Below are 16,344 nucleotides of genomic sequence, written 5' to 3' on the forward strand. Positions count from 1 at the left end.
GTAATCGTAGACATGTTTTCTAGATGGGTAGAAGTTTTTCCCTGTAAACACGCTGATGCTAAAAGTGTGGCTAAGCACTTGCTCCAAGATGTCATTCCCAGATGGGGAATTCCAGGAAAACTTAGCTCAGATAACGGTACCCACTTTGTGAACAATGTCATTACCTTTCTCGCAGATCGCCTGGGCATTGAGTTAAAACAGCACTGTTCGTACCACCCTCAAAGTAGTGGAGCGGTGGAACGTGTAAATGGGACCATAAAAAATAAACGAACAAAAATGATGGCTGAAACAGGAATGAATTGGTTGACGTGCCTCCCATTGGTCTTGATGTATTTAAGGGCCAGGCCACATTCCACCACAGGACTCTCGCCACACGAGGTTCTTACTGGACGCCACATGAGAATAGGGCTTCCAGAAGTAAAGGGGGAGGCCACAGACCTCACCCACTTAGATGAGTGTTTGGTAGCATATTGCCGGAAAATGTCTAAACTTGTTAGTGATATTCATAAACAGGTTAAAGCTGCGCTGCCTGCACCAGACCAGGACCTCTGCCATACACTCCAGCCAGGAGACTGGATTCTGGTGAAAGACTTCAGGAGAAAGAAGTGGTGTTCACCCAGGTGGAGGGGGCCGTACCAGGTGCTGCTGACCACTGCCACTGCTGTGAAAGTCGCGGAAAGGGTGCCCTGGATTCATGCTTCCCACTGTAAAAAGGTCACAAACGAACTGAGCAAGGCGCAGGAGTGATGTCTCCACAAGGACAGATGGGAATCACCTGCTTGGGACTGATGTGCACAGCCTTTTTCCTTTTTATGTGGAAGCCTGTCACCACCCAGAAAGAGGAAGAATCTAATTGCGAAGCCTCTTTGTATACAAACTGGCTGAATGAAACTGATAATGAGAGGGATATGAGTCATTTGTGGTACAAATTTATAAATCATACTGTAAAGTTAAAGAAATTTAATGCATCTTGTTATGTATGTGCTTTAATGCCTCATTCTACAGCCTCACCCATGCGACTTTTTCCCCGACCAGTTGGTAGTCACATTTCTGAATGTATAAGTCTAGTGGCAGGATTTCCAAAGCCAGACCCTAGATCTTTTCCCACCTTCACCATAACATATTTAACCTACTCAAAGGGGTATCCATATGCATTAGGTTTCGTTTCTCCCAGTGATCCAGCAGTGCATTTTGCTATTCACTTCAATGTTGCCAGTAAAAAAGCAGAATGTCCTCCTTTGTGGGATTACCTAAAAAACCACATTACCTGGACTGATTCTCCTGTTAAAGTAGCAGTTTACCTGCCTTCTAGGGTTAATCACTCTTATTGCTATGAAAACAAAGGTCGTGGCCCCTCAGTAGGAAAAACAGGAGGCTGTAGCACCACGGTTACTAACCATACTTTATCTGACGGAACTATGGTTTTGATGGATAGGTATTGGCAATGTGGTGCGAAAGTTTATGATAGCCTTCCTCCCCAGTGGAGAGGAGTGTGTGCTCTAGTCACGTTACACCACTCCATTCTCATTGTCCCAGTAAACTCTTATTTGCTAAATTCAATGAAGCCCCTTCAGAGGGAGTCAAGGGTTAAACGCGCTCTCAGTTGGGCTGACAGATATGGTCCAGATATATCTAAAATACCAGAGGACAATAGACTATTTACTGCAGCTGAAATGATTTTTTCCTCAGGACTGAGTATTCAGGCAGTAGCTAATGCCCGCTGGTTACAAATTACACGCTATGAAATGTACTCTTTTATTAACATCACGTTAGAAGGCTTAGACGCTATTAAACAAGAATTAAGGGGAGTTAGATTAATGGCACTTCAGAACAGGTTCGTGCTGGACCTTCAAAATGCAGCATCTGGAGGAGTCTGTGCTTTAGTAGGAGACTCCTGTTGTACATATATTCCAGCAAATGACGATGATTACGGAAATCTTACGCTTGCTATTCAGCATTTGAAAGAACTAAAAGACAAGGTGAACAAAGAAAGAGGCATTAAAGATACACCGGCTTTTCTCTCCTGGTTAGAATCACTGTTTGGGCAAGGGGGAATGTTTTTCTTTAAGTTACTAACACTGATTATAGTAGCTGTGATACTTGAGTTCCTGTTTTTATGTTGCTGTATGACATGTATTATTCCAATGCTTCGAAATATGGTAATGAATATGTTTACGCATCAGTATATTCTGATAAGAACGCAAGAATCCGAAGTATGGGAGCCTCCTGGGAATCCATATGAAGGATCTAACTTTTAACCATTTTCAAGAATAAAAAGGAGGTAATTGAAATGGAAATATAATAAGTTAATTGATTCTTAAAATGTAGAGAGCTATGAAAAAAATATATTGGTGCTTTTAGAAAATATATTTCAAGGATGTAACTGCTGTTTTACAGTACGTGCAGAATTTTAGAAAACAGTGCATCAACAAAGTACACTGTTTAGGTTACTTTAGAAGACAATGTACCAAAACAATATATGCTGGCTGGGTCGTTAGATTAGCCAAAAGTAACTGATAAGCTTTGAATAACAAATCTAGTGGTGCTTCTTCTTTCGTTTTATGATGTAATCTGTTTTGTCTTAGGGAAAGGGGAAGTTTTAGAAGGGACAAAGTGCTGAGCTTTCTCTTACAGCGCAACATCTTATAAAAACCCTGTACTGCTTGTAACAAATTGAGTCTCTGGTTGCACTTTGCAAAGTGGCAACAGGGCTCCCAATATTGCAATATTGAAATTAAGACCTTACTCAGGTGAGAACTCTCTCTTGTGGCTTCCTTGATAGGTAAATTTCCACGACAATGCATTGATTCATGGCAACAAAAAGAAAACTATACTGGCACTTTGTAATGTCTCAAAGTGCACAAATTTTTGGGTCTTTTCACTTACCCTCATAGGAAATGGAATAGTCTGTTTTCTCTTCAGCATTACACACCAGTACATCTGTAGCATCAGTTTTCATTACCTGTGAGCTGCAAAGTACAATGCTCACCTGTTTGACAACCAAGTGGAGCAGGTACCGCTGCTTCTGAAAGATTACTGGCCTCGGGCGGAGGTGAAGTGATACGTTTCTGAATGCTTCCTTGGCCGTCCTTACAAGTCATGCTGTTTAAAGGCAGAGCAGTGGCTTCCATCCCTGGCAACAGGCCAAGTGTCAGGCCTAAAAGCGGTGCTGAAAGTACAGGAGACAATGCAAAACCTGAAAAAGGAGACAGAATTCATATTGTTATAGTGTAATTACCTGCATGCATCATGTAACCTATGTACTCCTAAATCTTTTATTTTTTGCTCTTCTGCCATCCAGAAGAATTAAATTTGATTCACTGGGAATAATTGTCACCTTTATTTTTCTGTGCATTCCCTGTTAAGTCAAGTGAACATTACTATATAATTTTAATTACTCAGCTTAACATTATATTTAGGACTTGAAAATGTGGCTGCAAAGAATTCTTTACTCCTTACATTAGATAAACCAATTCCTTTTATTTCTGATTAACAAATACACATTCATACAGCTGTTCCAACAATTGTCGGTGTCTTTCCAACCCCTCTCAAAGAAAACACTATCCAATAGTCAATCAATTGTTCTGTGTAAATCTGTTATTTCAACCAGACACATCTAAACTCTTGCACCAGCCTGCCAAGACATGACAAGTATGCCTGACAATGCACAATCTGCTTCTTTTCCAATTGAGCCAGAAAAGAAAACAGCAGAGCTGTCATGCCACGCCTGGTTATGTAACTACCCTGAAGCTCCTCACCACAGTCTGCAGTTGATATATAACCTGGATTTGAATGTACACCTTCCAGCCTAAAGGATACTATACCTCTACTACTACGCATCTTATCCCTTGCTGGATGTACCCTGTGGGAGTCCAGTTATTTTAAATGCAGTATTCAGATAACTGCAGTGTGCGAGTTGGCATGTGTAATTTATTGTTTGATGTTTTACAGCCTTTTTTCCTGATCAAGAGCCAAGCAACCATTCAAAAATGTAAACAAGTTCCTTCTACTGTTACTAAATGGTTCTTCAAAGACTTGTAAAACACTTAACTAACTTTCACACCTTATTATTAACTCAGCAGTGCAGTCTAATTACCTGTCTGGGTATGATGTTATGAGGAGTATTTCTGGACTGGATCAAAATGATGGAATTTACAAAGCCTTTTCACATTCTTTGTTACCTCCCGAGTATGAAAAAGGTATGACAAAAATGTATATTAATAATGACTTATAATTTATAAAGCCTTGTAATAAATACATGTCTGTGAGTTTGATGTGTGCATGAAAAAAAGGCAGTGGTTTGCTGTTTTTAGTCATAGAGCCAGAATGACACAGTTTTGAGTGAAGACACCTACAGTATGTGAAAATGAGAAAGAACTTCCTCTGGAAATATTGCTAGCACAAATGAAGCAACTTAAAGTTCTAGAGCATTCAGTGTTCATCTACTGTATATACAATCTCTAGACTCCAGTAGTGCTGCGAACCACATGTAATCTCCTTGTGATTCAAATAAAGCATCTAACAGACCACTTCCACACAGTTGCAGTACAACTATGGCTGCTAAAACAAGTTGGCACATGGAAGATCCATAAGCCCTAATACAATTTTCAGGAACCTCTACAATGATAATGTTGTCACTCATTATTAACTAGAATACATCAATGTGGGTTTATGCATCAACATACACAGTACTGTATATGGTTACTGGCAAATAAATCTGTTTTATAATGAATTAAAAACCTCTCTCGTCTAGCAATAACAGAGAAACAAACATGAAACATTCAGTGAGGTCTCTGTAATGGACTAGCATTGTCTTAGTTGAGGTAGTATAATACCATAAGTAAGGTGATTAATAATGCTAACTTTAGAAGTCAGTTTGTTATTAATAATAATCTTACTGCATAGTATCATGTGACATGTTCTAACCAGTATTACTGCAAAAAACATTGAATCCATTCATATTTTTATGTGAGTCTTACTTTGTACACAGCAAGTGGGTATCCAAGGACCCAAGACTTTCTACTTGAGTCTGGGATTGATCTTTTGCACTATCCAGCTTATTAATAGTTGCTTTTGTGACAATGTAGGTAAACAGATGACAGTCAGTCAACTTCCTTCGTATAATTTCTGTGAAGTGGAAGTAACTTTACTAAGTAGAGAAGTTCCCAATGATCTACTGTATGTACAATGTCACTAATTGTTAACTCCATGCTGTTTTCATGTCTGTGTTTATGCTAACTGTGTACTACCAGGGAAAAGGACCCTGTGCAGCTATAACAGACTAGGAATCAGAAGTCCAAGAACAGGCCAAGTTCGGCTAAGAGAAAAATAACACAAAAAGCAAGGAAATGGAAGCACATAGGATCCAGGAGAAAACAATGGAAGAAAGATAAACTAGATAAACTATGTATCAACTTCACAACCAGTAAACACATTTGATTATCTTTTAATATCAGATGAAAATTATTTAATCTGTTACTTTATGTGTATGTTATAGAATGCTTGCAATATAAACAGGTAATACATTTAAAAGCAAACGCTTAGTAATACGATAATATAAGGGCTTTTTGTGTGAAATGGTAGAATGCCTACAGTACCGTACCATCTCATACAAAAACATTTTAGTATTAAAAATGTAAAAACAACAAGTAATTAACAGGAAAAAAAACATTGTATATAAACAACTTAAAGCACAATATTGATACAATGAGCTTTAAATCATACTATCTAATATTTGGGTATGTGTGCTCATTTCTGAAAACCCAGGAGAACCAAACCCCCAGAAGTTAAGCCTGGGAGTACTGAAAGTTAGGTCCAAGACGTTAGGCCAGTGGGGAAGGAAGTCTGGAAGATTTGGAAGAAGTTAGGCTGAAGAGGACTGGATGTCAATACACAAGGAAGCCAGCATACAAAGGAGAAGAAATGACAAATAGCTCAACTGGAAGCAAAAGCTGATACTCTGCTCCACCCTCTCCAGCCACCAGCCAATCTATACAGGGTCACAGCACTCCTCGCCTACCAAATCTCCACAGATCAGGTGATGCCCACTTCCTCACTATTCAGAATATAAGCAATAGAAACGTACCAAGCTTTACTAGTTAGCACATTTCCTAAAGGAATAGTTTGGATTTACTTTGTACGTTTACATGTACTTTGTGCTTGGGTTCAATGCCTGATAGTGATAGTGTGATGCCTTTTGCCTCGAACTAGAATTTGAGGCAAGTTATTAACATTGTTCTATTTCTTAGCAACTTGCACTTTTCTAATTCTCTATTTCCAACCATTTCCTCATTTCTTTCCATGAGCCTTTTGTTTGTATTATTTTATTCCTAAAAAACTCATCTGTTTTAATTAAAAAAGCAGTCCTGATTTGAATTCAAACAGATCAACTTCATAGCTATCTTCAATTTAGGTTGTTAAGCATTGTGTTAATTATAACAATAATCTGGCTTTTTTTTTTAGAAGACACAGTCACTTAAGGGTTAGTGTGGTGATTACCACTAGATCACAAGATTTGTCTTATTCCTTTCTTTGGTGTTTCAGTAATGTCTAGGTCACAAGGTACAGGTCTTGCATTCAAAAGTGCTTACAACAGGGTTTAGTCAAATGTGCTATTCCCCCAGAACATATGCATGATTGACTGGAAGTTCAGGCAACCCTCCAAAACTATCTGATCCCCAGAGCTATGTATTATTAACTCATATTTGTTCTCCCAAACAGTATAATATAGCAACTTCTTTTTATCTTATATATTATATTTTTATAGTACATGTACAACCATAACAGCAGGAGGATACAGTGATTAAAACTGTTGCCTTGCAGCACTGGGGCCCTGAGTTCATTTTTAGACATTGGCTGCTATCTGTTTTGAGTATGTATCTTCTCAATGTATTTCATGTGGGCCTCTTCCAACAGCCCAAACAATTGGCTTCTGGGAAAATTGACGTGGGTGTGAGTGTGTTTATCTGTGTATCTGCCCTGTGATGGACTGGTGTCCCATCCAGGCTGTACCCTATACTGCACCCATTGTTTGCAGCGATAGTATCTGGCTCCTGAAGCCTGAATTGTGGTTAGAAAATGGATGGATGTGTATAGCCTTTTCCCTGACAAAGGATTTATGCATCAACTGTGCAAATCAAACTTCATCCAAAAAGTTTAAAGTAGATGCTGCATTCTAAATTAGTACATTGCTGCTAACAGTTTTGTATGTTAGGACATTATACCCATTTTCATTCAGCATGAAATACAACTCACCAGGGTTCATGAGTGAAATGAGTCTGTTTTGTTCCTGTACCAGTCGCTGGAGGTGTTCCACCTGCTGTTGAATTAATTGTTCATGCTGTGCAGGGCTCTGCAAACCAATTGAGAGACACAGATCTTGGGATTCTGGCCCTTGTAGTCAAATGCTTGGTTAAGGAGAGAGGACTAAGAGGGAATATGTTCATTCTGCTTTTATCTTTGAAAAACAGCACATGCCTTATCTTCCTATAGTAATATGCAGTATTAGTGTCACACCTTTGAAGCTTGACTAGATAAAGATTTACAATATTGCTCAGTACAAAATCCCTTACTATTGGAAAAATGGTAAACCCTTATTAGGACAGACCTTTTGTCCCAAAAATAATTATAATAATAATAATTGCTTACACTTATATAGTGCTTTTCTGGACACTCTACTCAAAGCGCTTTACAGGTAATGGGGACTCCCCTCCACCACCACCAATGTGCAGCATCAACCTGGATGATGCGACGGCAGCCATAGTGCGCCAGAACGCTCACCACACATCAGCAATCAGTGGGGAGGAGAGCAGAGTAATGAAGCCAATTCATAGAGGGGGATTATTAGGAGGCCATGATTGGTAAGGGCCAATGGGAAATTTGGCCAGGACGCCGGGGTTACACCCCTACTCTTTTCGAGAAACGCCCTGGGATTTTTAATGACCACAGAGAGTCAGGACCTCGGTTTTACGTCTCATCCGAAGGACGCCGCCTGTTTACAGTATAGTGTCCCCGTCACTATACTGGGGCATTAGGACCCACATGGACCGCAGGGTGAGCGCCCCCTGCTGGCCCCACTAACACCTCTTCCAGCAGCAACCTTAGTTTTTCCCAGGAGGTCTCCCAGGCTCCTGGGAAAAACTAACCAAACTGGAAAAAACTGACCAGGCTCACACCTGCTTAGCTTCAGTGGGTTGCCAGTTGAGTTGCAGGGTGATATACTGTAGCTACTGGTTATATACAGTTACACAACCCTAACTGTCCCAGTATCTTCAAGTATCAACTATAATATTACCATAAAAGTCATAAAAACCTAAACATAAACCAAAACTGATCAAGGCCTGCCATCTACTGGAATACAAAGTTAATTTCTAATAATAATGTATTTTAAACAGCTAGTGCATAAAATACAAAGAGCATCTGTGTTTTCTTTCTTATTCCAACATAAATTCATAGTGATTCTCCACTACATTCTTCCTATCCTTAAAAATGTATTTGCAATACAAACTACTGCAGGAAAAATGTGCAGCTAGAAACATTCCCCAAGGCTCACTCTAAGGTTATGAAGTTGGTTAATTCAGCAGTTTTGCACAGAGATAATGTGCAATACTTGTGTGATCAATGGGTTTCAGAACACAGAGTTAGAGAAATTTGCTGCATTGTCACAAATAGTTATGTTTAAATTGATCCTCTGTGTCAAATAGTTCTGGCATAGTTCTGGCGCACTATGGCTGCCGTCGCATCATCCAGGTGGATGCTGCACATTGGTGGTGGTGGAGGGGAGTCCCCATTACCTGTAAAAGCGCTTTGAGTGGAGTGTCCAGAAAAGCGCTATATAAGTGTAAGCAATTATTATTAAATATGTACTTCCCAGAATACATTTTCCTATTGTGGATTCAAAACCCTCCCTTATCAATTGCTATTTTTCTTCACTTGTTAACTCCTTGTCTCACATGTTATATACTGTACATATAGAAAGGTTTGTAATGGATAGATTGACACTCTTCACTACAAAGTTTGGATATTTTATATAATATGTTCCAAGGGTAAGTATTTTTCACATTTTTGTACTTTTTTACCTAATCCTGCTCATCAACTTACTTCCTGGTCCATCATGAAAGCTTCATTCTTAATGATCCATATTTACTAACCTGAAGGAGGGCTCTATAAAGCATTGCCTGATGAACAGTCTGATTACCAAAAATGCTGCTTGGTGTTCCAGCCTGAAGCTGTTCAGGGTCCACAACAGAATTCAGGAAATGAGGGAAATGCAAAGATCCTGATACAAGATTCCTTGCTTGTTTATCTTGTGGTGTGTGCTTGTTATCCATGTTGCTAATTGCACTGCAGTTTCCATTTGTGAAGTTGTTGTTTGTGGAATGGTTTTCTACTGACATTGGTTTGGGCATGTCACCATCCTCCTTTTTGTATGAGTCTACCTCAGACTCAGATGGTAAATCCACAGACCACTGCTTTACATAATGTTTATTCATTGGTATTTCTGCAGACATTCCTTTTTGTTTGGTTTCTGAAATTCCAGTCTTAAGGGTAATGTCTACTCTTCATCTTTCAGCCCAAGTGGATTTTATTTTTTCCAATGACACCTGAGAAAGAAAAAATAGAATGAATTAGATTTAATGAAAAATGGTAATCCCAGGTTTATAAAGATAATATTTGTAAAACCCCATTCCAACTTATTCTCTGAATACATTCTCAAATCAAGTTTGAAACACAAGCAAAAAAGGCATCTGTCTGGAGTATAAAATACTCCAGTATTTTAAGTGTTCTTAAAACTGTCTTTGTAGTATATGGTGGCACAAAATTGGAAAAGCACTGCTGGACTTGCCAGGCCTGTGCAGTTTACCACGTCTGTTTGAGTCTGTTATGTCATCATTGAGAGCTGTACTTCTCATTCATCTAACCATTTTAAACCAGTATTATAACAGAGGCTAACAGAGGTTAGAGGCTTTACATTAATTTTGTGCAAAGCTCCTTCTGTTGAAAAGGAGCTGAAAGAAGGTGCTCTGGCATATGAGAGATTTTAAGCATTTGGGGTGAAAAGGCAAAAATACAGTACTATAGATATAAGCTACATCATCTCCAACAGCTAACTCATTATTTTATTAAGTGTAATAATGAAGCTTAAAACAATTAAATACAATGCTGACCTGGTTTACAAGCACCATTTATTATGCAGTAGCAGCCCAATTACAAAGTAAACCAGGTGGAGCAGTGAGAAATTATTTCTCCAATTGAATAAAGGTGGAATTTTAGGTAGGCCACATTGTGAAAGCCCTAAGATGAATTTAGCAAGGACACTGTGGTTAACTACCCAAGTCTCCAAACAGTTTGAACAGTTTCCGAACAATGCCATTGGGTCTTTAATGACCAAGCTGTCATGACCTTAGTTTAACATCTCATCCAAATAACAGACACTACTATAGCGTAGTGTTCCCCGTCATTACAGTATATTATGGCATTGTTTTTTGGAAATTCTAATCCAGAGGGAAGCGAACCACTACTTGTCCACCAATAGCAACCTGGTTCTCCACAGATGGGTCCTAATCCACTGTTGACTGTTTAGCCTGATTTAGCTTTTGTAATCTGATGAGATCAGGCTACAAGGTAGTAAAGCTGCTGTAATAAATATTCTTTGTAAAAATGTACTTACCTGACAACACTATCTCATCTAATTGTAATAAAGTCTTGTTCTTATCTTGATTTTACCACAGCCTAATCAAGATTTCTAGTAAATTACCAGTTAATTACCATTGACTAATTTAAGAAAACCTTTACTACAAAAACTGAAAAATAATATTCAGACAAGGGCAAAAAAGGGACTGCCAACTGCTAAAAAGTCCAAACAGTTTTACTTTATTGGTGACTTTACACCTAAAGACTTGGAAACATATTTCATTGGCTCAACCTACCAAAGAGATAGTTCAATAAAATAAAAAGAAAGAAGAGATCTGGAGGTAGTTTACCTTTTCATGCTGAATTCATAATACTATCCTGTTTGAAATGCAAACAATACTATATAATTCCAACCACAATTTACACTCACACAATGCTATGTTGTAGTAAGACTGTAGTTACAGTATCTGTGCAAAACTTGCATCATTACCAAAGGAAAGTGGAATACAAAAAGGGAATGTTCATTGGGGGAGGGACTGTTTAACAGTTAACCTGTTCCTTTAGGCTAATAAAGACTCCATTAGTTGAAAACAAACACAGTGGATGACAATTAATTAACAATTAATTAATTAGATAAGGATTATAATTCTTTTTTATGAACAGTTCCTCCATGTTAACTATATAATAAAAATGGAGTGATAGGGAATAAAGATGCAATACTCGAATTTTGAAACCATTAGGATTTGATTTAGGATTTGGCTTTTTAATACCTATCAGCATGTATTAATTTATTCTGAAATTTGCTGAATTATCTTGTGACAATTATTCATCATCAGTTCATCATCTTTGACAAACAAGTTATTTGCAATATCTGTTCTATTACAATATGTTATGAGAATGGCAATAGAATGTAGGAAATGCACTCTAAACAAAATATTGTACAAGTAGGCCTGTTGATTTGTATTATTGTTTGTATAAACATACTTTTGTCTTCCTTCTATTTACAATGTGCTGGTAATTTCCATTCCAATTAGCAACCTAGTCACTGCAAATGAGCTCCACCATTAATGTAATATTTGCCATGTTCCTTTAATATCTGATAACTACAAACTAAATGGTGGTAACGTTTCATAGCACGACGTCTAGTGGTTAAGTAACAAAATATTGCTCAGCAATGAACTGCACAATTGCAGAATCTCATTTAAAGCAGAACTGGAGGATTTGCTGACTCAAACAGATTGCTAAGGCCATTTAAATTCCCTTGTGCTCTGTTCAATGGGTTTTTCTGTATATAGCAATTGTGATCTTATATTTGTCACGATCAGGATCCCTCCTCTTAAGGGCGCTCTGACCCTTTCGTATTTTAGTTAATTATGTGCACCTGCCACCTGTTTTGTGTCTTATTATTTAAGCCTGGTACTCTCACTATTCCTGGCTCAGCACTGGGAGATGACCGCCTGGAAGCCTGCCTATCAGCAGGTCCAGATGAGACCCAACGACATAGGCTTCATCATGGCGTCCTGACCATCTGAGTCCGGGGCTCAGAGCGCCTGGCCTCGTTACTTTGGTTTTATTCCTTGTCACTATTCTGGATCTTGTTCCGGATTTAAACTGTTTGTCTCTTCTTACCTGAATCCTCCGGGTTTTGGACTTTCGACTGCGCCCCGTATTCACCCTTTTTGGACTGTCTGGATCTGTTTGCCTTTGCCACCCCCCGAGCATCAGATCACCAGATCACCAGATCACCATCGCCACGCCCCCTGTCTATCTACCCATCCTATCCTGCTGTACCTTCCCCTGATGTCCTTCTCCACTTACTTCCAGATTATACCATCTGCATAGAGTCCTGAACTATGCTTCACGGGAGCCTGGACCGGCTCCTGTTACAGTATTCAGAGAAATCATTCAACATCTACAATGGGAGTCCACAACCCTGGTGAGTCAAATCCATCAAATGTCAAAGAGAACAGCATCTTCTTGCCAAAACAACTACCCACCTCCGGAATATGTAAGGTTAAGAAAATTTACAGCCCCCTTAATTTACTCTTGTACCAGGAGTTACTAGATGTGAACTCCAATCTACTGTACATTCTACATTGCTCTACATCTTTCAAAATGTATAGGCCTGATTCTAAATATGTTAAATAATATTTGTGACATAAATTTGTGAAACTGTCACCTATCCTCTTCCCATTACTGTAGAAACCACACTGAAAAGTGCTTCCCAAAACAGAGCACAAAGACATACTGCATTTAGTAAAAAATGTGAACTTAACCTTTTAACCAAACATTGTCCACTGACATACTGTATATGGAACTTAATTTTTTAGGTTTAAAATGTTAAAAAATGTAGATGTACATCTAAATGTTGGAGAAGTTTTCTCCAATTACAGAGTTCTACAGTTCCTTGCCTGAGTGACCAGTATCCATTAAAAACGAAAAAACGAAACGAAAAAATGTGTATGGACATTAGTCTACTGAATAACTACACTCATGATAAATGCAGTTCTCAGTAGTTGTTTAAAACTGAAAATAAAATGTATAATATGGTTGTAATTCTAAAAGTATAAATTTCGAAGCAAAAGAATTTAAGTTATTCCGGATATCAATACATGGCTCTGCAAATTGGCCCACATTAATGCGCCTTATTTCTGTCCAGTGCTTAACCAAATAAAGCATGCACTATACTGTATATACAGTACATTAAATCATATTTGATGGTTAAGAATAGATTTCTTACCTTTATACTTCCCCCTTTTCGATATACATTTTCATTTCATTTCCTGCTTTAGCTATGTTTTCTTGCTGTTTTTCAAGTATTCGTATCGCTGCGCTGCACTGCACTTGCGCTTGGTGCGTCGTTATTAGTTACAGTAACTGTAAACAATGCTCTGCGTCAAGTGCTCTTTCCTGATTTTAAAAGTTTTTTCTCTAATATATAGATAAAATCTTTATATCTAAACAAATGGAAACATACAACCTCTTTTCGGATATCAAGACAGTATTCCTTGCCTATATGTTATTATTTACATTTTTAGGTCGTTGCATTCACTACATGTGAAAAAAAAAACGGACAAATGACCGGCGCCAAGGAGGATCAAATTTAGCACCACATGTAAATACATGAGAAAGCAAAACTCAATCAATCCAGACGCCACCTTTAGTACACGGCGAGAGCTTAGTACTGTACCTGTTAACTCTACCGGGATATTCTTACATGTTCTGGAATTATACTGTTCCAAAAATAACTTTCAAAACGAGACCTGATTCTGGCAAGTACAGTCAGCTCTTAGAGCAAAAAAAAAGCATTCCTTTTGTTTATAAATGTAAAGATATATTATAAAATCTGCAATGGAACTGATAACTAGTCGATAAAATTCAGGTTTAGAAAAACAAGGTACAGTACAGCATATGACATCGTTGATTAACTAAAGAACACAACATTTTTAAGGGTGTATTTGTGATTCCAAATCTTTCAAAAATTCTCAAAATAGTACTTAATTCCACAGGTAGAAAATTATATTTGAAATAACTTAAGATAAGTTACCATCACACCACATCACAACAACCGCTTTTCCAATTCAGGGTCACGATGACTCTAGACTAGAGCCAATTCCCGGGAGCACTGGGCACAAGGTGGGATACAGCATGGAAAGAACGCCAGTCCAAAGCAGGGCACACACAGACACAAATGCAAATGGCCAATTTTACAGAAGCCACTTAACCTACTAGCATGTCTTTGGACGGTGGAAGGAAATTGGAGCACCTGAAGGAAACATGGACACAGGGAAAACATGCAAACTCCACACTAATAGCACCCTCTATATTATCTACTGGTGAGTGCAGACTGCTTGGTTCCAGTGACAAACACATTTTCAAACATACAGTATCAACTGTGCTTCTGAGAATGTGCAATAAGTTATCTATTGTGCTCAGATTAAAGTATTTAAAAATATGAGTCTGTAAGTGGTTTTCATTGACATTAATCTGTCTTTGTCTTAGTGACAAGGAATCTTTGTCTGAGAAGTCAGGAGATGTATCAGAACAAATTATATAAGTGGACAGACAAGCATGAGCTCCACAGGTAAAACTGTTTCTTTGAAGTGGAAGATCTGTTGGCACATAGATTGTCCAGTTGTCCCAGGTTATTGTGTATCCACTCTCCTTCTGGGGAATGTCACTAATAAGCCTCTGCAGCAAGCCTATCACATGAGAGTCTACACCATGTAAGCAGTCTAGATACAGAATGCGTTTCCATTTGAAAATGACAGCAGTCAGAACTTCATGGCTATTGGCTGGAAGTAGCCAAATGTCATTAGAACAAAGATGCTACTTTGGTACATAATCAAGCATATTTCATGTTATTCCTCGTGCTTTTAGTATTGGAATCAAATCAATAATCAGGCATACCACAGAAACATCATATATAAGAATTTTATTGATGTAGTAAATTTGGAGGTAGAATAATGCTAAACTAATAGCATCAGTCCTAACATACTAAGAAATATGTATCCAAAAATATCACAATATACAATAGTTACACTACGACACTATGACACATAAAGTATGTGCGTATGCCCGATGCCTTTTTATTTTTTCAGAAATCTAATGCAAGGCTGCACTACTATATAAAATTGCCACGTGGCACAGTGAATCCTTGTGCCGTGTGTCTAACAGTAGAATTCTGGGCTGCTGCCCAGATTCTAGATTCCTAGCTCCTTGGGAATAATCTTTCTTCAATAATATAATTTAATTTGCATACCATATTGATATTATTAGTTTTATATATCACAGTATAGAGAATGTTAAATTGATAAAAAAAATAAATTTAAATGAAAAATAAAAGTAGAGCTGTTTCACAAAGCAAAATTATTCAGTCTGAGTATTTTTTCAGGTTTACATAGACATTAAAATAATTTATATTTTGTCAATGATTATTTAAGTAACAAGTAAATAGGAAAGAGATATTTTTACTTTAGATTTTATACCAAATTTATTTTATTGTTCTGTAGTGGTTTTGAAGCCATACATTATCATACTGTATTTAATGTACACTGAGTGTACAAAACATTAGGGACGCCTTCCTAATATAGTGTTGTACCTGTTGCCCTGAGAACAGTCCTGAGAACAATTCATTGGGATAAGACTTAACAAGGTGTCAAAACCATTACACAGGGATGCTAGCCCATGCTGACTGGTAGTAGAACTCTACTCCAAATAGCTCATTCTATCTCATATCTCAGATGATCAATGGGATTGAGATCTGGTGACTGGGTAGGCCATGGCATTAAGATGGACAAACTTAGCTTTGTGGCATGGGGCATTGTTGTGCACTCATTGCAGGTGTCATAGCCTATGACAATTAAGATATTGCTTCTGGTGTGGCTAAGATGTTATTAATTAAAGCTATAGCTTGGCTTAGTGCTTGTTGCGGTTGAGGTTGATTTCTTTCCTCCATCTTGGAGGGCAGGAGAAAATGAGAAAGCTTGTTGATAAATTTTCTCAGCCAATCATATTGTGCCATTTACACGGACTGCCTACATTGGGCCATAATTCACCTCTCACATACACATAAAATCCTCTCACACTCTCCATTTTACCTCTCACATATACACACAAAACGCTCACACATTCATTAGTTTTACCTCTCACATATGCATAAAATGCGTTTTGTGTGTATGTGAGAGATAAAACTAGTTAATGTGAGAGCGT

The 16,344-nt window shown here is 38.0% G+C and overlaps 1 protein-coding gene across 1 annotated transcript in view; it reads right to left on the reverse strand.

Annotated features, from left to right (window-relative positions):
* Positions 1 to 16,344, reverse strand: part of LOC148839486 (uncharacterized) — a 75,077-nt gene that overhangs the window by 55,265 nt on the left and 3,468 nt on the right. The window contains exon 3 of the mRNA XM_088935935.1: positions 2,990 to 3,211. Within this exon, the coding sequence (XP_088792061.1) occupies positions 2,990 to 3,211 (222 nt within the window). The remainder of the gene's footprint in view (positions 1 to 2,989; positions 3,212 to 16,344) is intronic.

Source organism: Atractosteus spatula, chromosome 2 (genome assembly GCF_055471065.1).
Source record: "Atractosteus spatula isolate fAtrSpa1 chromosome 2, fAtrSpa1.hap1, whole genome shotgun sequence".
NCBI classification, from domain to species: Eukaryota; Metazoa; Chordata; class Actinopteri; order Semionotiformes; family Lepisosteidae; genus Atractosteus; species Atractosteus spatula.